Source organism: Apis mellifera, linkage group LG2 (assembly GCF_003254395.2).
Source record: "Apis mellifera strain DH4 linkage group LG2, Amel_HAv3.1, whole genome shotgun sequence".
Lineage (NCBI taxonomy): Eukaryota > Metazoa > Arthropoda > Insecta > Hymenoptera > Apidae > Apis > Apis mellifera.
The window spans coordinates 6,162,570-6,186,877 of NC_037639.1; the positions used below are offsets into that span (position 1 = coordinate 6,162,570).

General features: G+C 32.6%; 2 protein-coding genes across 7 annotated transcripts in view; one reads left to right on the top strand and one right to left on the bottom strand.

Annotated features, from left to right (window-relative positions):
* LOC410888 (lachesin) overlaps positions 1-1,524 on the top strand; it is a 180,778-nt gene extending 179,254 nt beyond the window's left edge. For all 3 annotated transcript variants that reach the window (XM_026446470.1, XM_026446469.1, XM_016910861.2), the window contains one exon: positions 1,256-1,524. In XM_026446470.1, coding sequence (XP_026302255.1) covers positions 1,256-1,500 — 245 coding nt within the window. In that variant the 3' untranslated portion in view covers positions 1,501-1,524. The remainder of the gene's footprint in view (positions 1-1,255) is intronic.
* The window catches only part of LOC107964069, an 81,653-nt gene extending 57,865 nt beyond the window's left edge, over positions 1-23,788 (bottom strand). For 3 of the 4 annotated variants that reach the window (XR_003306562.1, XR_001702206.2, XR_001702208.2), the window contains exon 1: positions 21,544-23,788. Coding sequence is in view for 1 of the 4 variants with exons in the window: in XM_016910863.2 (XP_016766352.1) it covers positions 21,544-21,738 (195 nt within the window). In the remaining 3 variants the exon portion in view is untranslated. The remainder of the gene's footprint in view (positions 1-21,543) is intronic. The other variant, XM_016910863.2, reaches the window with a different exon arrangement.
* Positions 23,789-24,308: the final 520 nt, after the last annotated feature.

Sequence of the window (24,308 nt, forward strand, 5' to 3'; positions counted from 1 at the left end):
AAAGCCAGAAAAGTGTATGTATATACAGATTGGCTATTTTTTTTATTAAGTTTTCTTATTATTCAGGGAATATCTATAAATAAAATTATTTTATCTCCACGTCAACATCAGCGAAAATCGAAGAAAATAGCATAAGATGATGAGAATCTAATTAAAAAGGAAATAAATTATATCCGTTTTCTAGAAAATTGTATTTTTATTCGTTCCACGCGCTTTTGCATTTGCAAAAAAAAAAAAAAAAAAAAGAACAACTTATTATTACTCCTTCCGGTAATAAATTTTATCCAATGTTACATTAAAAATGGAATTAAATTCAACGTCCAATTTAAATTAAATCCAAAGTTTCTTCATTTCAGGATTAATCTCTGAGGAAAGAGGAGGGGGAGGGGCAGGGAGTTTGTCCACGTGTTGTCGTGGAAAAATTTTCGAAGGAACGGAATCGTAAAGAAATTTTAATATAACAAGTTGCACGGTTTTGCCGTCGGGGATAGAGAATATAAAAAAAAACTGAAGTATTTTTATGAAACCGCAGCACAAATTTAATATCGCCTGTAAGCAGTTGCACGGGAGATGCCCGGCAGAGATTAGTGTGAGAGTAGTGTACATGTCGATACATGTATAAATTGAATCCACTATAGGAATTCCTCGTCAAAGAGTGGAATTCTTGCTTCCTCTTTTTCCGCCAATACCGCCTTCTATGTACTGTGACGTCGAGCGTGAAAATGCTCCACTCCACCACCCCATTCCAGTTTCTATCGGGGAGTTATGCATGCGGTAAAAAAAAAAAAAAAAAAAGAAAAGGAAAAAGGAGAAAAAAAAGGAGAGTGACGTCTGATGTCAGTTAAATTGTCCTTCTAACTATCGGGGAAATTGGTAACGTGACGTATTGTATCGTATGGTTAGTCTTGCGCGAATAAAAATTCGAAAATGTTTCTCGCTTTGTTGGAAAGAAGAATTCTTTCTACGTGAAAAAGAACCTTGAAAGTCAATTACTCGTGTAAGTAATTTATTCGTATAATTATATATATTTTTTTATTTAATTTTATTTATTAAGAATCATATTTGATCATTAAGAGATAATAATAATACGTGAGGTCTGATTATGTAACGACTCGTGCTACTAGCTTCGAATCAAATAATTAGAATTCTTCGAGTAAGAAAATATTAAAATGTTCTTTGTACATGAAAAAACGATCAATGATAAAAAAGACTCTTCTTTTATAAATCTAACGTGAAATAATTTCTCTCTGTTCAGATATGGATCTGCCGAAACACTCGAAGAAATTCATAAGAGGGGAGGATGACACGAACGAGGCGATCAGCGATCGAGATCACAGACTGAATCACGTGTATCAAGGTTCTTTACGGGAAACAGGTTCGACTTTGGAGCCATTCTTCGACGCCGACGACGTGTCTTCGTCGACGTCCTCGAACGACATTCTACCATCCGCCTCTTGCATCCTTTTGATAGCATTTTCCCAATTTTTCGCTTTCGCGTAAAGAACGTTATTAAAAAAAAAAAAAGAACACGCGTGAAGAAAAAAAAAAGAAAGAAAAGGACGAAGAAATCGTATATTTTTATTTCAACGACGACACGATCATTTTTTCTCTCCCCTCCCCCCGTGTGTTTTAAGCATTCTGTGCCGCGTTATACCGCGAAACAATATGATTTTGGGAAGGATTACGTTGACGAGATGTATTGTGTCTCATCGTTGCATTCGTTCGATCACTCCATCGATGATACTCTACAGGATCTAGCCGACGAATTAGAATCGAAATGGAATTATTTTGGTGAATGTTTATTCGGTAAGTAAAGATCACGTAGAAATTTTTGTTTTATTTTTAATTTTTTCATATCGTATTTAAACGATCATTTTTACTAGTTATATTTATTTTCGATATTTACAGTTTCGAATAAGAAAATATTATTTCTTTTAACGGATTTATTTTACGAATGATGTTGTAGAATAATAAAATTGATTGAATAAAAAAAATTACACACGAAAATATTATTCGACGATATATAAAGTTTGTAACGCATCACCATTCTACTATACGAATTTATACAAATTTTGATATTTCATTTTGGATCGATTTCGAACTTTTTCTACAACTTTTCGCAATAAAATTTGTCTATATAGTTTGAAAGTAATAAATAACGTGTAAACGTAAAAAAAAAAAGAGTTTAGCTGAATTAGAGCAATTTTATACGAAACTTCGTGATCTGCACTGTTGAACGACTGATAAAAGTATCGTGAGCCTTATCGGTATACTTTTTAACTTAAAAAAATTCGAGAATTCGTTAAACTGGACCAAAATATTAATATATCTAATGTATCTAAACTATGAAAAATTTCTTCGAACGATTACTAGATCCTATTGATTCTTCAAAAATCGATGTTCTATTTATCATTTAAAAAAAAAAGAACGTACGATATATACAAGTGAGAACCAACAAATTAAACGTCCACATTTTATACCGCGAAATATCAAATCTCATATTATCATCAAATTTTTAGTTAACCATATTTCTGATGATTTATCAAACGTTGTTAGCTTCGCTTGTAAAAATCGAACAACAAATTATACAAATTATACTAATTATCTTGTTTGTTGAAAATTCACGAATAAGAGAAAGTTTTTAAAAAAGATTGATTTTTAAATATTTCGGGATCGTTTCAGAAGGCGATAAATTTAAATTCGTTTTCTCGGTGTGTTGGGCATTTTTATCTTCCCAATTAAGAAGACACGTCTCGTTAGAGCAATTTCGCCATCCACCTGTTACTCTGTAATCTACTTGACCTATGTGTAAGTCCACACTTTAATGTAGCACCACTCGTGCGATCTTTCAACAAAAGAACCAGACCAGAGAAGTATTTTAAAGTGGTTTTAAAAATACGCGCCAATGTGTCAGGTAGTTAAATACGGTAAATGACTATAAAAACTGAAGCCGAGTTGAACTCTTGCCCTATTAAATGATCGTTTTTTGAACGGTTGAAATTTTTAAGAAAGGATCATGAAAATTTTCATTATCAACAAGACATTATTAAGAGAACAATTTTTTTGATGTAATAATCAAATTGTTTTTTATGAAAATATTTAGAGAATCTAATCTCTGTTTCATAAAATTATATTACAATCAACTACATAATAAATTTCGAATTTTAAAACTTTGATAACTTTATAATCTTTTTTATTAAAATTATTCTCCAAATAATATAATGGTTATATTAAAATTTCCCGGGAAATGATACCAGAATTTCGCGTAAATTTTTAATTTGTCTAAAACATAATAGGATACACGTAAAGCCAACAATCCGCTTTTGTAATCTACTAAAATAATTTCCCTTTGTAATCATTTCACATTATCCCCATATAATTTAATATTGTTTCGTTACACACGGAATTTTAGATAGAATACCTTAATTATTATTTCATTCTTTGACAACTACACATACACAGAATGACCAATTATCCATTCCTTACGTTCTCTCTTCGAAAGAAAAACAGATAATCAATTAATCGAAGTATCAAAAAATAACAATAGAAAAATTAAAAGAACTAATCATTCTCAAAATTCCTTCCCACTTTTTACGATCTTTATCTATCAATTTATTAATTAATCCTGTCATCATTTAACCCATTCACTTCTTAATTTTTATCAGTGATTCCGAATACCAGGATTCTTCAATACGAAGCAAAAAATTTAACCCCTTCCACCTATTCTAAATCACGTCACGAAAAAAAGAAGCAAGCGAGCGAGCGAGCGAGCGAAAAGTGGTTAAAAATTGAAACGAAATTGAATCCTTCTCGCTCGGCATCGTCCACAAATTGAGCACGCCTATCGGATAACGAGAATGCCCCGCAAAAAAAAAGGAGAAAAAAAAAAAGGCCAACAACCCCCCTCTACGATCCATCGAATTTCATTCGATCCACACCGATCATCTTCGAAAGCAAATCGAGCAGAAAAATCTCCGCGACTTTAGATCCTAGTCCCCACCCTTTTTGTTTACAAGAGAAGAAAACGAAGGAGCGATCCACCCCCTCAAATAAATACTCCGTCCACCACGGTGTGCATTATCGCGTCTGGTCGTGCGACGAACGTGAAAATTAATATTCTAACGAATATCGGAGAAACGAGTAGTTTACGAACATCTCCCGTCACGTCGAACAACAGCTCGCTCCACCGTGTGATTGTTCGTCTCGTAGGCTTAACGAGATATCTCGTTAGCGGCGCATGTTCCAACACTATATGTCCCTCTCTCTCTCTCTATATTCGACGAAACGGCCCGTCGAATTGTCCTATCTGTTCCAATGATAGAATTATTAAATCCCCTGTTTTTTCTCTCTTTTTGTCCTTTAGTGGCGTCCAACGGGAAAAGTTCTTCCGTCTGTCCTTTTTTGATGGAGGGGAGGAGGGATGTCTCTTTTCAACGTGTGAGCTCAGTGTTTCTCAAGGTAACTAACGCATGTGCGAGGGGAATAAATTTTGAGGAATAATATATTTATTTTTCAAGACAATGATGACAATGATCTCTGGTATCTTTAAAAATCGATTATTATGGTACAAAAAGGAAGGATTTTAATAAGATTTTCGAAGATTGGTCATTCCTCATGACAGAGGAATAATAAAAATTGTTGAAAAGATTTGAAAATTAATGCTAAGGAATATTAATTTTCTTCGTATGAAGAATTTCCAGAATTTTCCAAAAACGAAGGAAGAATCAAAGAGTGATGAGAAAAGTGCAGTCGTTTGGAAGAAATAAAATCTTAAAGGCACGATGGGGGAAAAAAAGATTGAGAAACACTGATACAGAGGGAAACGAGGAGTAAAGGATGTCTCGTTTCTCTTCGATGAAAGTGGACGCGATATTATTTATAATCAGTTGACAAGGATATCAGGCAACCGAGATAAATAAACGAGTGAAATTTAGTTACGTGGCTCGTCATCGGGAATAAAGAAACGCGTGTGAATTTGATTTGATTGAAACGAATCGATCAAATGTATTTATAAATGATACGGAGGATTGGTTGGATAATTTGTTGTTCGATGGCTTTTCATAATTCTCACTTCGTTCAACTCATTGAGATTGTTTAAAAAAAGGATTTACATAGACTTGAAAAAAAAAAAAAAAGAAAAGGAAGATTTGAAAAATGATAAAGGAAAATCCATTGCTTTACAATAATGTTGAAATTCTTCGCGAAAATTTAATTTGATTAATTTTTCTTTCCTTTTTTATTCTAATTAGTTTTTTTTTTAACTTAGTAGCTTAATAATCATTAAAAAAATTTACACAGAGATTTCATTACGTCAATTTTTTACTAATGAATCCAATTAAAATTACGAACGGTATTATTCACACGTTATTCACGCGTTTCACTAAAACAATGAAAAAAAAAAAATGAATGGGGGAATTTCATCGTTGATGTAGGTATCATCGAGAGGAAAAAAAATGTGAATTCCATTATTTCGTTATTACCTTTTTTCTTTTTTATATATACATATATATATTTTTCGATGGAGAACAAGAAATAAATTGGTAATTGTCAGCAATATTTATGCGAATCCAATACATATCCCTAATCAATTACGACGTAGTGATAATTAATTTGACATTTTTAAGCAACGATTAGGAGTACACAAGTCTGAAAATATCATTAGATTTGTAATAAATGCGAAAGAAAAAAAAAAAAAATTGTACAGATGACCTGAATTTATGGTAATCGTTACACGAATTACAATAATATTAAATTGACAAATTATTTAATTAATAAAGTAATTTAAAGTTATGCGTAGAAAATTTAGTTGGCGAGCAAAGAAAAATACATCTTTTGATATTCGAATTTAAAGTTTTCTCAGTTTTATGTCAAATTATATTATATTTCATACTTATTCTTTCTATCTAAACTTTTTAACGAGTTCAAAAATGGGAAAAAAGTTCTTTTGTTAACGACGGAAACAATTGGATCGATCAATTTCTTTATTAATTTTACGGATGTATAATTCCTTTATTTTAATATCATTTCGAATTTTTTGTTTGTCGAATATCTTCGATTATTTCGAATAATTAATCGCAATCAAATTTTTGCAAATAAATTTTAGAGACAAACAAACTATCCCACGAAAATTGCAAATCAAATCTTTACTACGAATCGAATCGAATCGAAGCAATTTTCATTAGCTTTTTTCCTTTCAGAAAAATTGCAAAAATTTAAATTCGTATCCCAATTGAAAACCTCAATGGAAAAATGGCAGAACGTATAATTTAAAAAAAAAGTTGTATATAAAGTTGAACTCTAATCAACATTCCAAATTTTTAATATTATTATATCTCATGATAAATTTTTCAAAATTCCCAGATAAAATAATACAAATTAAATCCTCAAAATATCTATCAATGTGAATCAAAAGTTTTCTTCTCTAATATTTATTCATCTGAATCTGTCGCGAAACTGAAGAACAAGAATAATTCCAATAAACCAACAAAAGATCATATTTTATTCTATAAAAAAAACAAAAAAAAAACGTTATAAAAATTATCTGTGTAACGATAGCGATAAATGCACTGCCACAACAAGTAAAAGTATAGTCGATTCATTCAGCGTGCAGCGTTTTTAGCTTCCATTTTTCCATCTCTCGCGAGTAAAAAAGAAAAAAGAAAAGAAAAGAGAAGAAAGAAAAAAAAAAGTCCAAAAAAGAAGAGAGTCGCGCGATCAAGCACAAAATCATTAATTAAAAGTCGTCGTATGAGCGTGAAAACGAAGTTGTATCCTGTGCTTTCGATACTGTTATATCGGTGTGCATGCAGTGAACGCCACGTTGTTCGTATGATGAGCTTCCACCAGTATGTAGTGTAAAATAAAAGAAATAAAAAAGAAAAAAAAAAGAAAAAAAAAATGAGAAACGAAGCAAAAGATAAAGTGAAGAAATTATACCGAGCTATAACTCTGTAAGAAAACGTAAACTTCCCCCGAATCCCTTTGCTTTTGCAATCGACAAAAATAAGAGGAGAGAAGTATGTATCGTCGAGCATTTATTACGGCGAGTCGTTTATTATTGGGTGATCGTTTGCAGCGTGTGTGTGTGTGTGTGTGTGTGTGTGTGTGTGTGTGTGTGTGTGTGTGTGTGTGTGTGTGTGCATGTGTGCGCATCTTAAACGGGTATGTAACGTTAGGAGATATACGATTATTACTTATAAATGAAGCGAGCAAGATTCGATATATATATAGCAATTGGTTATCCCCCTTTTAAATTTTAACACTGCGTTGATATTCGTATTTAACGCGTATAAATTAATTTTTTTATTGAGAAATATTGTTCAAAGTTATATACTTTATCATAAAAATTAAATTAATCATTATGAAAATTTCTATTTGATGCATAAGAGATTAGAGATCGATTGCTAATTTTACGAATATTACGAGTATTCGTTTCAACTGTGAGATGGAATTGAAAGAAAGTAAAAACTGATGCTCGCTTCGCTTGAAAGAACGTGCCAAAACGTGAATTTAGGGTAAAAAATACCGTTCGATCGATCTTTATTTTTATTCCTTTTTTATTATTATCATTAACGCGTATCGTGAATTATCTTTTTGTATTAGTATTCAATCAATCACGAGATGTTAATATAACAATGTTTTCGATAAAGATATCATTTTGTTAATAATCGACAGATCTTTCATTGAAATTTTATTTAATTAGGAAGAAGATGTATAATGAACGCTAGCTTTAATTTCCCTTTAACTTATTCGACGGAACGAATTTCTTTGTTTCATGAGAAAATAATCTCTGCTCCTGACTTCCAATTTAATAATTAAACTAGGAGCACTTCGTTGGAAAGAAAAAAGTGTGAATTGTGCAGAAAAAGAAAAATTCAAGAAAGTAAATTTAATTCATATAATTGTTAATTGAATTTTTAGAAGAATTAAAGTATTTTATAATCCAACGAATTTTTGAAAAATTACGAATATTATTTCGAAATTAAAAATTTCAAATATGAATAAAATTAAAGATTAAAAAATCAAAAATCCCTTTAAAAAATTTAGAAACGCAAGTTAAAAAACAAGAAAAATCGTTCCGGATATTAAGTTATTCAATGATAATTTGAAAGCTACTTCTAAAACCAAATTTGCGAATATGCAAAATGAGTGAAGTACGGATGAATGGATGGATCGTTAGTAGAAAGAAAGAATTAAACGCGATTTAATATCAGTGGATATGAGAATACATTTATGTGTAGATTGTGTAAAATATGGGATATAATGAAACGATATTATTAAAGTTATTGAATTGTTGACTGTAGGTGTTTACGACGGTTACATGATAAATATATATATATATATATATACATAACTAAATAATAAATTGTAAGATATAAATAAAAAAAAAGATGAAATCAAATTACAGTAAAATCGGCCTTCCACGTTACGATAAAACAAAATTCTTCGAATGATAATAATAATGCAAAATGAAGAAAGATTGACAGAATTTTCTAACAATAATTTAGCAAGTAACAGATATTCGATCATTAGATAATTTATTTGATATTGGAATCAAATATTATTCTGTCACGTTGATAATTTGTGACTTTCGCATTTTCAATTTGCAAAATTATAAAGAACAATTACAGGTGTGAAATGAAGTGTATATGCAAGACAAAAAGCAATCGGTATAAAAGCGCGTTGTGTAAAATATATTACGATTATTATTTAATTGGTAGCGCATTGAAAAGATGTAAATACTTTTGTTCCGTAAATTGTTCTTGTTTTCTCACTACTGAAAAATTCAGATCCCTTAACGAGTAAATTATTATTAAAAGTGAAATCGCGCTATGAATTATTATCTTTAAAGAAAAAAAAAAAATGTACCGAATTTAATAGCGTAAGTTAAAAGAGTGGATGAAAGCTAATGATGAAGGAGACAAAATTGTTTGAAAAAATAGAAAATTCGAACGCATATCGACATGGCATCCACGTTGCATTCTCCTTGCATATCAAGAAAATATATTTCGGAATTTCCTTGAATTTTAAGCGATTTCAAAACGAGATCCTCAGGATGACTATCAGCATCTGAATTTTTATAGTATTGTAAATATTTCATTTAGTATCTGAGGATGGACTTAATATTTATGCAATTTCATCAAACATAAGTGAACGAAATATTAATATACATATTTTAATACACGACATTACTTTCTAATTCAAAAATTTTACACTCGAATATTTTTCAAAAAAAAAACTTAAAAATTCACAAAATTGGAATATTTTCATTAAGATGATCACCTATCCCATCTTTAGATACCCGATGAAAATAATTTAAAAAAAAAAAAATGGCAACAACAGAGAATTCCTCTTTCCATTTCTACACTCGATCAACTTCATTTATAAGAAACGATCTATCCAACTCGAAACTCGACTTTCTATAGCTTAATTAATCAACAAACGCGAAAAGATTAGTGTTAGTATCCATTTATCATCAATTTGCGATGGTTAGTATTCATCTATGTGCCGATTTGATAATAAAAAAAGAGAAGAAACCGGAATAAAAAGAGAGAGAGAATAAAAGAATAAATATGTATATGATTGGTTAGCCTTTGAGAAGGATTCCAAAAAAATTCTCCTTCTATAAATGGTCTGGCCTTAATATATTTTGCACTATACATACATACATACGTACGTACATACATAATGTTATTTAAAAAGGGAAGAAATAAAAAAAAAAAAAATGAGCGGACAGAAACATTTCTCCTATTGTGAATACGATCATCTTTCCCCTTCGAATATTTAAGGGCGCATCGCATACTGTACAATAATCACGCGCATACATATGTAATAAATTAATATAATGTATGCATATATATATATATACATATATATATATATACATATATACATAGTATAATATATATATATATATATATATATATATATACATATATATATATATACATATATACATAGTATAATATATGAATATAATTAACGATATGCATACCTGCGTCAATGTAATTAAATAATGTACCATGTAATAACGTGATCCCAGTGATGGATACTTGTACTAAGCCTACCATAATGAATTATCGCACTGCTGGTACCAAAGGAGATGAATATATAAATATAAATATAAATATAAATACAAATATAAATATATATATATAAATATAAATATAAATATATATATATATGAAACTGAATAAAGAAACGATTAATGTATAACTTTTATTGTCCATCATTTTTAATCCCTCAATTTATACAATGATGGTTAATGATTTAATATTAATTAATAATTTTTTTTTTGATTTTTAGATCACTACTTTATCATTTTAACGATTTCTCCTTTTTCTCAATTTCAGATTAGGACATCATTGTTCCAATATCTAATTAATCCACCCTAATCAACATGATAATATTTCATTCTACAAAAATTCATCAAACGTTTTCAAGAGAAGATTCATTATACCCCTCGCATTTACCTAAGCCTACCTTTTTTCATTAAAAAAAAAAAAAAGGATGAGCAAAAAGAAGAAAAAAAATATATATATATATACACATATTTCTGCATCGTTCGTCCCATAGGATAGATGCTCGGAGTCTGCGCGATGTTTCGCGTTGAAAAAAATAGGCGGCACATTCGAAGCATTGATACTCGTTGACCCTGAACAAAATCATGCAACTTGGATGCCCTTCGCTTGCCAGGCACAAAGGGAGCAGCAAAGGGCGAGCTTTTCCATTTATATCGTTCAAAGAGACATCGGGCAACGTCCGTTATTCCGTATATCAAATGGAATGTATCGTGTTTAACCCTCCTCCCCCTCTTTCCCGCCACCATGTCATGAAAATGACTGATGGCAGAACACCGAAATCCTGTTTCACGGCCCGGTTTTCGGATCTAACGAGATGAAATCGTTGAAAGTCGGTGTCTTCGAAACGGAAAGGCTTCTCTCTTTCTCTCTCTCTCTGGCCGATTCATGCATGGACAAATTGCCCCCCTTTTTTCCACGAATGTGGCTTTGTTAAAGAGATCCTTTTGTTCCTTTTTTCGTTGGAATTTGATACTACGATTGTTTTTTTTTTTTTTTCAGATGCTCTATGGATTTAGATTTCTGGGATGGATAATGGAAAATAATTTCTTCTTTTTTTTTTTGGAATTAAGTATTTTGAGATTTTGAGATTGGATTAAATTTATATATTTTTGTGGAATTTATTTAGAGACTGGTCTATAATTATATATTATTGATCCCTCTAATTCGTCTAATTGTTCGATTTTAAATAGATGGAGGGGCAAGAATCTTCTTTTCTAATTAGAGGTAATTATATATAAATTCTCAACTCGAATGAGAAATTAATTAGATTTTTTTTTTTTCAGATATTTAACATTTTGAACACGTTTTTGGGCTACATAAAAATCCACACCGTCTATTTCATATATTTTTCCATAACTTTGGCGTTTGTTTCTCCCTCTACGAAATTGTCCTCGCGGATGTATATTATCATTTTGAATATATCTGTGCATCTATTCCCGTATTCAAGATGAACAGTTTTTACGACGACGATATTCCTTCGACATTTGCCGGCGAAAATTATATGTTAATGCGTGGCGCCGGCGAACAGACGACGGGCATATAAAAAAAATTGCGGGTGAACGAGAAAAGGGAAATATGCGGGGGTGGAAAGTTGCATGGATGATGAGCCAAGTTTACAGACATGCGTCGATGCTCGCCTCTATTTTTATCCGCGCGAGAGAAAAACCTCTTAGCTTAGGAATATTGTTGTAAAACTAGTTTAAGGTCGAAAATATATCCGGGGGGAGGAGGAGGAATTCATTATTTCAAAGTGATGTGATTTCAAATTTTATTTCAATTTGAAACCATGCAATTGATTATTCGAAAAATTCATATAATATTTATTTATTAGATTATTTTGTTAAATATAATGATTGAATTATTGTCTACCGGTTCGTTTTTCTAATCTTCGATTAATTTATTCTCAAACGAAAGGATTATCAAACGATATTGTTTCTTAATACTTAACTAGCTAGCTCCATTATCAGTATTACGATTTCGATAGATCGATAGTTCCATTAACAACTGTGATCTCGATATACGATTCATTTGATTCGCATTAGGATCGATGCTCATCTTTAATGAATCACGGAAACGAACGTTGATTACGTATCGATTAACGAGTTCTAAATAATGCGGCCGGTTAATGAAGAACCGAGTACGTAGACGTTTATTGGTGTAATTTATCCTGTATAATTCTTTAAAGTATGACGGAAATGTTTCGGCCATTGAGGGGGGTGGGTTATGGACCGAATCCGATACCGAGGCGGACGCGAAGTAATAAAAGCCAAATTGGTTCTGTCCGATTTGAACAATGAAAGTGCGAAGAGTGATTAATTAAGCGATACACGTGATAAACGGATATGCCATAAACGTCCGCCCTGACCGGTGCATTATCGCGCGCGATGGAAAATATGTACTCATCGGGGGCGTTATACATCGTGACAACGAGTCGATGCGTATTATTATATTTTGCATTGCGGTACCCGTTTGCCAAATCGATGCCCGGTCTACAACAGAATATCGAACGAATAAAATTGATAGTTTGCCCGAAGGTACGCGAATGTCAAAGGGTGATATTCGTTTCGTGTGATATTCGTTTTAATCATTCTTTTTTTAATGGATATATATATATCGCGAGTGTAAATTAAATATTGGATGTGTAATAACTTTTTTGTGGGTGGAAATTTCAAGATTGGATGTTTTTAAACGGCAAGTGTAACGGTAAGTATATACACGGAATGTTATTAAACATGTTTTTCTTTATTACGAATCACACAAAGTTGTACGATGATACTCGAGATTGCTTTGTAAAAATTTATAATTACATGGAGACCGACACGAGTATTTATGATACTGAAAAAAATTTCCAAATTTTTAAAATTGACGGATGGAAGGAAACGCGGGATTAAAAAATAAAATTTGTCGATATCTGGATTAATGGCAAAGATACGAAGAATAGAGCGCGAAACGAATCGTTTAAGAGGATCATGAATGGGGCGCGAATCGCCGTGACCCAGTTTCTTTCTTGGAAATACGTCGCGTAGTAATAGTAAAAATAACGCCGAGTCAGCGTGTGTCGCTGACCAATGCGCGGCGGCCGCGCTTGGGATAGGTCAATGGCGAGCGAGAGGGGTGAAATATTCAGAAATATAAGCTCCGCTTTAAACGATCGTATCTCGGGGAGGAAGCATCATATCGGCATGAAACAAAAACCACTTTAAAGAGGAAGGTCTCCTCTTTCTTGCGGCTAAAGGAAGGTTACGTGACCACTTCGCACGATATTGCTGCGATTAAAAATACGAGGCATTGATTCTGGCGTAAGTTAAACAGATTTTGAATTGTTATTAAAGATTTGAAATAAATAAAAAGTGATTTATAGCATAGATATTTTCTTTTTAGAAAGGAAGAAGACTCGAAAACGCGATAAAATTTAAATCTACATCTTTTAAATAGTTAAGATAATTTGTAAAAAATAAAATTAGCATTCATAAATGTTAGTCAATTTTCAATAGAGTTTTATTTAATGTATAAACGGTACTTTGATCGAGTCAATACGAGGAGATAGGGAAGAAGCAACATCTTGGCATGGCAGTTTGTAACCGGGATCGTCAGACAAACATCGTTGTAGACATCCCGTCCAGACTCAATACACTCGATGATAGTACTTGGCCAACTGGACTAACATAACTTTGCCGGCCGATGACCAAGTAAATTGCAGATACCGCATCCTCGCCGGCTTGGATATGACCTCGATGATTATTCAATTTAATGAGCCATTGTAGACGCCCTCTGAAACGTGACGTTTACACCGCAACCGATTTCCAAGCCTCCAACGATCGGTCGTTCATGCTTAACGAGTTCACAGCTCTCTCTCTCTCTACCTCTCTCTTCCTCCCCCTTTGTTCCTCCACTTCTCTCTCTGTCTATTCACGAAGCGCGCGAAAGTTGTCTCTGTTTCACGTAAATACGGAACCCGCCCAATACGCGAAAGGTTTACGGCCTGTTTCCTCTTGCTAGAATTTCGATCCTATGACAACCAACGCAATTCTAGCCGGCCGATAATTAGTAGACACTTGGAATCGAATTAATCCGCAATACGACGACGGGGATGGCCCTCGACGTCCGGCCATTAATTAAAGATCACCGCCCCAAGGCGTTAGGGGGATGAAATCGCGAGACCGTGGTAACACAATAGGTAAATAAAACCTCGCCGAACGTTTCGCATTAATTAAATTGCATTTATTCGTTTCGCGTCGACTTTCGAATCGATCACTGGGTTATTCAACCCCCGACTCTCCGTGTGCCATTCACGCGCTTCGTCTGTGGTTATTAACGAAACCAATCGCGTTTGCCGATTGGACCGACGGCCAAGTAAACTGGCCGAATCCTCTCGATTTTTCTCTCTCTCTCTCTCTCTTTCTCCGAATCGAAAGTTTGTATGTGTGTGTATATGTATACGATTCCACAGATCGAGAGTAATCGAGAGGGTGCCGTTTACCAGCAACGGTATTTTCTGGTGTATCGAAACTAGGGACATTTTGAAACTTTTTTAACCTATTTTTTTGCAATATTTATTGGCAGTCTTTTGATACTGCAACACGTCCGACAAAGAGAATCGATCTGGTGTTGTATTTTCGGATAATAGCCTCGTTACGAAGTCTGTTTTCGATAAAGAAATTCTATTAGACGAAGCTTCTTTGGGAGAATTTTTGTTAAAATTCATACGTGTAATAATCAATGGACTTTGATATTCTTTTTATTTGTAATCGTCGGTATTTTTATATTATTTTTTTTAATTGCAATTTTTACTCCGTCAAGCTTTCAAAATTTACGTTAGTATAAACTTATTAATTCGCGATATAAGTGTGTGCATTATTAATAGCACACATGAAATCGATCAAACCCGTGTTAATAATTTAATTATAATTCAGCGCAATGAGATATTTCAGCAATTGATCGTTATTTCGAAAGATCCCTCCCTCCCCCTTTAAAGTTAATATTCTTCTTTAATTTGTAGTGAAATTTTAGAAAATTAAAACTACTTCTCGAAATAAATATTTCCTATTCAAACGTTCCTTCTCCTTAAATTCCAGATCCAAAAGAACGGAATTAATCGAAGATGGAAAAAATTCGAACTTTTAACGTTCTCCTCGATAAAAAATCAATGGAAAAAAGGAACACCGCTAAAAACTAAAGACCCGGAGAGGAATACCAAAATTAAAAAGTAAGAGAGAAATAAAAGGAAGAAGGGGGGAGGGAAAAAAGAAGGAAAAAGTATCTCACATATACCTGTGCTCTATATATATACATACAGAGGCTCGTTTCGAGGCGAGTCACGAACGGGCCGGATGGAGGGGCAGTTCGAAGTGGACGATGGAAAAAGGGTCGGCTCGTTAATCCAGATCGGCGAGGAAACGCCGGAAGGGACGGAGAAAGAGGCGTTGGAAGGGTGAGTGAAGAAAAATTGGACGGATCGGAAGTGACAAAGATGGGGGGAAAGAGAAGGAGGGAGAGGAGAGAACGAAACGTTTAGAGGCCCTCCTTTCTTCCAAAGAGGACAGATAGTGAAGAGGGAAAAGAATAGAGAGAGAGAGTTTTCGGGCGTTGATGACGTAGTAAGAAGAAGAGGAAGAAGAGGTTGGAGGAGTGGAAAGGAGAGGAGGACACGAAAGGGGAAGGTGAATGGGTAGATAAGATGGAAGGCTGATATCATAAGTGGCTGCGAATCCTTTATAACTGAGAGGAGAACTCGTGGGCTGAGCGGGGCGAGGTTGGAATTTTTGATGTAGTAGCAAGCAGATATGAATATCGGAAAGTTCCCAAAGGAATTCCACGGAGAGAGAGGGGAGGGAGGAGATGGGCGAAGGAGAAAGAGAAAAGAGGGATGATCGAGGAGAAGGGAGGGGAAGGGAAGTAATCCTGTCTTTCTGTTCGCGCTCGTTCGAGCGGCTGAAAGTTTGAGAAATCGCCGCGAAACCCGATAAACTTGCCGCCAAACAGGCCCTCAACGATTTCGGAAACGGAAGTCGGGAGTGATGCGAGAGAGGAATTCTTATGGGGAGGTGATTCCGTAGATTGAAAGGTTTAAGATATAGCGGATAAACTCGAAGGAAATTATTTCCTTTATCCTAAGGGATTGTATCGTTAAGGTATGTACCTCGTTTTCTTTAAAAATAATTTTTAGAATATTTATTTTTGAAAATTAAATTTCAATTTTCATTCAGCAGAAAGATACACCAATTTAAGAATAAATCCTTTTATCAATTCGGTATTAATAAATAAAAATTGGAAAAAGTATTCTTTATTGAAAGATAAATTGTGAAGAAGATCCTCGCGAGATTATAAATTATAATTTTCTTAAAAGAAAGAAAAAAAGACGAATTAAATAATTAACCTAGCCGTTACGAACAATCATGCTGGAGAATGCATTAATTACGAGAAACGATCCGATAGAAATCATTAATTAGAGCCGCGACAACGGCATGCTCGTCAAACTAATACCCGTTTACGCGACAGGACAACTTTCATCCTTCCATAATTTAGCGGCGGCCGTGTCGACGTTGGTAAAATCAGCCGTAAAATAATGCAATAACGCGTCTTTACACCGTGTTTCCAAATAGTTTCCACCACCGAAATATTTGGCGCTGCATCAATACTGTTTCCTGGGCTTATCAAATTCATTTGCGGGATATCACGAAACTTTGCCTCTAGGGTGTGTAACAAACTTACGTTTCGACTCGGTTCTATCTCCCTCCCTCCCTCTCTCACTCTCACTCACTCACTCTCTCTCTCTCTCTATGCATCGACCAGAATAAAGGAAAACTTTGATGTTCTCAATTACGTGTCTGAGCTACAGTTGTTCGGATGATATGCTTGTAAACGGCTGCCTCGATGACCGTAACTCGTTTATCAACTCTCCCTTGAACGTTCACAAATAATCATGTTCGATCGTTCGAGACAAAGTGGCAAGTGGCATTTTGAAGATAATGTTTGGAATGGAAGAATTGTAATTCTCAAACGAGAGGCTAAACGCTCACTTTAATAGAGAGAGAGAGAGAGACAGTTAAAAATTCAAGAAAGATGAATGTATTGGTAACACGATCGTAGATGCCCGAGCTAATATTGATCATTACTACTGTTAATGGACACCCCTTTTTGTATTTTTTTAATATTAAACGCGACCGAGAGTAGATAATTAACGAAAACTATTTATAAAGTATAGAAGAATATAATAACAGAAATTGAATGAGTATTTAATGAAATTGAATTATTATTTTAACAACGTTTAATCTACGGGGGAAAATTTTTAAATCTAGAAACTGAAGAAAAAAAAAAAAGAAAGAAAACGAATAAAGCATCCCCATCGATGTACCATATAATGGGATCAACTGGTGATTTTCCAAACATCGTCCAATGAATCGTCCATTTACCGCAAACGAAGGGCCCGTGTGTGCAAAGGTAAAGAGTTGCGGAGCACGTTTCGCGCCCTATCGCGAATCTTACGGCACGTGTAAACCCATAAAACGTCGACCTTTGTAACCGGAAGAGGATTGTGAACCAAGTTAAGACTCGGTCGGAGCCGCAATCTTCCGGAACCGAGTAATAACCTGCTGTCCTCGTGTTTCCGGATTTTATCGACCTCTTACATTTTTAATGAATACCGTGCGAGGCGACGCAACAACTACGAAGGCAATCACCGTGCAACGATAATTACAATCGTACGATATCGTTTTAAAATTGAAGATCGATAAAACGTGTTTTGAATATTTGTTTAAGATTTGATATACAAGAAGAATACCAAGTGTATGCTTTTTTGTGATAATTGTTAACGCGGTGATAAGAGGGAAAGAATGTCGATTTATTATTTTGGTATTTTTTTCGAGACTCGAAAGAAAGTGGATGTTGAAAAAGCTATGGAATGTAAAGGAAATTCCGCAAGTTTCGAGGAATCTGTTAAATAGGTCGGTGTTACGGAATGTCTCGCGTGAGTAAAGAAAATACTGTGGTTTTTCTTTTTTCTACTTGTAACTTTTAGAAAGGATAAATGAAGATATTTATATTCTTGGAATTTTTACATAAAAATTTTCAGCAATCTATAATAATCGATATCTGTTTTCAACGTTGAATGGTATACTTTGCGTAAAAAGTTTACCGAAAATTTAGATATAATTTTTGTATTAAATCTCGAAACGATTTCAAGAGATAGTTCAAGGGGACATTTACATTTTAAAATTTCCATACGGAAAAGATAAATATCCTAAATTAAAACTTATTCGAGCTACGCTTGTTAAAACAAATCTCGTATTCAAAGCGAATAAAGTTCAAAGTTATCCTCCTTAATAATTGAAAAGCGAAATTATTCCAAGTCGCAAGGAAAAATTGAATTTTTAAATGGATTTGTTATTGTTATGTAAAATTATATCGATAGAAATATTATGATGTTCAATGCTATAAATTTGTTATATGATATTAAAATTAATAATATATAACATAATCACGTACACACGTTTCTCTTAATTCAATGAAATTTCATTACGCTAATTTAATTTTGAATTAAACATAGCTATCAATATATAACTAATTTAAAAGCTTAAAATTGAAATTTATTTGAAATTAATATTAATACAAATTAATATTATTTAAATAATATTCTCTTTATAACGCAAACTCGAACATTCTTTCCCCTTTTTGTAAAAAAAAAAAAAATAAAAATAAAAACAATTGTTAAAACAATATTTATCACGCGATACGAAGATCATGATTGAAATTCAAAAAATTCATACAGATTTGATTATCGATTTTCAAATTACATTCTCGAAATGCGAGTAGGATGCATTATTGTTATTAACCCGGATCGATAAACACTTGACAATTCATTTGACTCTTCAACAACAAGGATAGTTTTCAACGCGATTGAAAATTTCAATGGATTTTCACAACTCAGAGAGATTTCAATTTCTTTTCAGAAATTCATTTTAAAACCGAATATTTACGAAGAGAGATTTGCAATTAATCGACACTCGTTATTTGGCAATTAAATTAATTGAGGATCATTCTGATAAATCTGTATTAAGCTTACGTATGACTCATTAACGTAATTACTAGTGATAGTAATTAATATAGTGTACAGATAATTAATAAATAGCAATTTAGGGATCGCTGATGATAATTATTGAATAACTACAATTTATAATTATTATTATTCGTTAATCAATCGTTTTTTATCGCTATTTATTATTATTAGAAAAATCCTCGTGTTAATGGCGACGAATTAAAAAACTTTGAAAGGAAAGAATATTTGTAAAAAAGTTATACAATTAATATATATATACGAATGCACGTGTTTGTGATGTGTTACATGTCGATAAAGCATTCTCACCTCGAAATCTATAAATTTTGCATCGTTATTTTTTTATCATCGAACTTTGTTTCATTAACAAGTTTTATTTTTTTCTCGCCTTTAACGTGATACAAAACGCGATATTTGATTAATCATATAAAAATGATATATAAACTCGAAAAGCTTTAACTAGCTTGGCATAAAAAGAAACGAAACAACGGTTTAAATCATGTTCATTAGTCACAGAGGATGAATGGTGAATTTTTTATTTTTCATTGATAATTCGCGCCCATAATAATAATGATTGGCCATGAAACAACCGGCAAGTTTGAGCCGAGTTATGGGCTCATCCCCGGCGTAAAAAAGTCGGTGGAATAGAAACGAATAGCTGAAACTTTTCCGGGGCTACCATTATAACTCGTTACCCCGTAACAAAGGGAAAGTTTTTTTAATACTTCCGCTCACCACCATAAGCCTACGCTTCTCTTTACGCCAAGGGGCGTGTCGTGTTACGGTCTTTAACGTTCAGGGTGTTTCAAAAGATTTAGTACAATTTAAAAAGTGGAAAGAAATGTTAAATATAATCCTAGGGCAGATTCTATTATACTTAAATGGTATTGTAATAATCTCAATACGAAGAAAGGAAGAAGGGTTTTGATTAAAATTTTGCAAATTGATAATTAATATTCCAATAATTAACTGAATCCAAAGAATTTCTAAGAATTTTTTTATTTATTGTGATAATTAAAGGAATCGAGACGAGTTTCTTGAAATTCGAAAAAAATTTTCCCTTTTCCCAATTTTCAATATTCAATAATTATATCTAATAATTAATCAAATTCAAACGAATCGTAAAAGAAAATTGTTGTAAGTCGAAATTGAAATCTCTCGTAAGTTAAATTTTTAATATTCGTCTCCCGATTTTTGATTTTTATTTCTTTTAATCGATATGTCCTAAACTTTTCAATAACGTTATATCATTGATTGGTATGTTTTATACTTCAAATAGAATATGACAGTATATTTGTAAAAATAGGTATCAAAAAATTCAAAACCGAGAGGTGAGAAATACACTTGAACTTCTTTGAATATATTTTATGTAGAATTTTCCTAAAATTTATATAATGAATTTTGAGATTTTCAGAATAGAAGATGTCAAAAGGATAATGATTTTATGATAATTAAAAAATCAATATGTAAAAGATATTTTAATTATTGTATTATTATATTATATTACTATTGTATTATTATATTGTATAATAATTTATAGGGTAATTAGTATAATAATTTGATCAGATATTTAACAGTATGATATTTGGAATAATCATATTCATAATATAATAGGATCAAACTATGATAAAAATCTAATAATATAAATTACTTAAAAAACAATACCTAATTGAAAAATGAAGAGATAGTTCTAATAATACAATAATTTTTAAATATATTTATACTTTTCTATTATCCCTTTAGATCTACTTCATTTTCTGTAAATCATTTAGTAATAAATGATATATATGATATCTAGCATAAATAGTATAAAACTATTATAGAATATTGAAATTTATTCAGATAATTTATCAGCAAGAATCAAATTTGTGATGAAATGAATTTTATGATTTGGAAATATATATAAAAGACACATAAAAGATACTTAATAAAAAACAAAATAATAAAAAAAAAATGAATCAATTGTTTTTACTATTCTAGAACACATATTTTGAAATATTATTAGACCTTATTTTGAATGCATATTCATCCTGTGTATGGATGATTAATCATTTGAATAATCAAACTTCGAATAATCAACTTTCTATTGCATATCATATAACCATTATAATTAAACTGCAAATATTCATGCATTTATGCAAAATTTTAATATATAAAAATCTATATTTAAATGATATAAAAACAGGAAATATCCAAACTATATTATATTTGAGGAATAAACTAAATCTCTATTTAAATTCCATTTTTTTAATCATCCATATAAATTTAATTTTGCATAAAATTCATGAATCTAAATCTAATTATAATGATAATAATTATATAAACAGATAAAATAAATCAAAAAATATAAAAAAAATCGCAAGCTCATGCTTGTGATTTTTATCATAATAAAATCTATTCTAAACATACCTTTCGTCGTATTCGTATTCTTTTCAGGTATCCTTCTAAGGTGCCTATTCTTTTTTCGTATTCTTCTAAAGTTAACAAGTTCGAGCAATTAATTCCACGATCGTGTTTTTCCGCCATTGTCTCTTGCACTTTAACCGAACGAATATCGTGATTCTCGAAGTTTGACTCTATCCGCCATTTTAGCAAAACTTTCATTCGAACCAGTTTCTATTCCATTTACCTGTGTCAATGTAATACGTACACCTCGCGTGATCTGTTTAAAACAATAAAGTGTGGTTGGCCACTACTGGTGTTGCGTTAATCAATTTTATCGTGAAGTCGATTCCATCCTGATACCGCATAAAGAGAAGGCGAGAGAGAGCTTCTGTGTAAAACGCAATTCGCCCATGGCCGCCATATTATTAATTGGCCAACGCATAACACAGCAATAACATTAGCCGAATAATATAATAATGCTATCGGCACTGTGTAGCCCGAGCCCTGTCCACACTTCCGAGAGAATCCCGAATTTGATGACGAAGCACGACAAACACATTTGCATAATATATATTTCGTTATCGCACTAAACACGAGACGATCAAGACTCCGTTAATCAATGGCGGCCATATTGACGACTACTGAGAACGATTCGATTTTCAATTCGTTCGAGAGCAAGTTGAAAAATATCGATATGTATCGTTATTTCCGAGAGTATCGTTTATCGATATATATCGTTTATTCGTATCTTATTCGTATTATTTTACGAATAAAATTATTTTTTTCTTCAATTTATTATTATCTTCGATATATTATATTATCACGTTTATTACTTAAAAAAGAATATAAAAGAATATAAAAGAATATTATATTTAGCAAATATATCGCGATACGTATTAATTCATTGAATTGAAATTCGAATTGATTAAGAATTATTTCATTCGATGATATCGAAACCATCAAATTTCTTTACGGTAATATAAATGTCTTTCTCATCAAGAATCACATCGAATGACTTTACCACAGAATCCTGATCGTCAAATCGCATAGCTTTGCATAACTTTGAAAACTTTTCATCGCTTTAAGAGACTGACACAAATAAAGCAATCTAATGTATTCCCCTCGGAATATCCAGATTGCCAAAGATTTTTCAGATTGTCTACTATCGAATTCCCTTCTCAACCACACACACTAAAACATTAAAACTATTCACGTCTGTTCTAAATCAACGATTCACTGTCAAATTACAAGAAAATTACGACCCAAGCTCTTATTTAAACAAACCTAACCTAATCAAGAGTCACAATTACGAAGAAACGCGATCCCAAGTAATTATTATACAATTTAATTTTAAGATTCACAATCGTATTACAATCGCCTACACACGATCCAAATATTTATTTATAATTTATATCAAAATTCACAACCACAAACGTTTATTCACGTTTATTCAGATTAATCTATTTTACGATTCAGATCAAAGATTCGCGACTCAACTCGTGGCGCCCTCTCTCACTTATAATCCATCTTGGCTCTTATTCGCCGTTTGGATCACGTCGAAGACCGAAGCGACAGGTAGTCGAGATGAAAAACTGGTGTTGGAGGGATCTGAGCCAGCGTAGGTATGGGTTTTAATTATTTCCACGAGATGAGATTTTGCCGCGGAGGCTAGCATTGAACGCTAGTCCGGTGTAAATTCCGGGGAACCTCGGCTAATCGGCATAATTCCACGGAATCCGTAATAGACTTCAGAATGGGCTGGGAGACGTTGGCGAACATTGGCCTGGGAGCAACCACCACCCACACTCTCCTCTTTGAGTCCTTCAATCTCTCTCAAGGTTCCTCGTTCAGTCGTTCGTTTTGCTCATTTTACTTTATTTTCGTAGTTCTTTCCATGCTCGCGTATATTTCTTTTTTCCCCCCTTTTCTCTCTTTCTCTCTTTTTTTCCCTTTTCCTCGTACGTTGAATTTTTTTCTTATTCGCTTCCTCTTTTATTTCGTCCTTCTCTTGACCGTTTCATTCAGTCTCACAGCTTCTTTCACTTGTCTCTTTTGTACTCGAGGCTTGTTTCTCCTTTCTTGCAGCCACGTTTCTTTTTCCGCCGGATTTTTCTTCCTTGCACCTCTTTATCCCTTCCTGTTTCTTCTTTTTTATTTTTTTTTTTTTTTACGCTTTTCCTCAAAGGTTGTTCTTGCTCCCTCTCCGAGAATCTCTTTGTCTGAACTGGATTAGCCTCTTCTTTATTCACGCTCTTTTTATTTAAAGAGAATTAATACACGATTACTTGCAAATGTTTAATTTTATAATATTGACTTTCTTTTCTATGAAAATTTCTTGTGAAAAATGGTTTTTCTAAACAAATTCAAGCTCTCTCATGATTTCCACATTTTGCATTATATAATAAATCAAATATATTTATTCTTATAATTGGTTAAAAATAATATTACTTTTTTAAAAAAAATATATTTTAAAATATTGCGCGATTCAAAACTTTTCTCTCAAGATTACAGTCTCGTTAACATGTATTTTCTCACTGATATAGCTTCCAAGCCCTTCAATGCATTACAAAATCGCTTGAGCTGTTTTCATAAGACGCTTGAATCGACGGATCACACCGTCTAAAGCGGATTACACATTATGTTAATTACGACCAGGCTCGTTTTCTCGTAGATCGAGTAAAATTTTTTTAATCTATTCATCCTTGAATGTCAGACGATCGATAAATAGGATTTATTTGAAAAGCTGTTTCATTCTGTATTTTCAAATATTATTTTTTATCCCTTCCAAT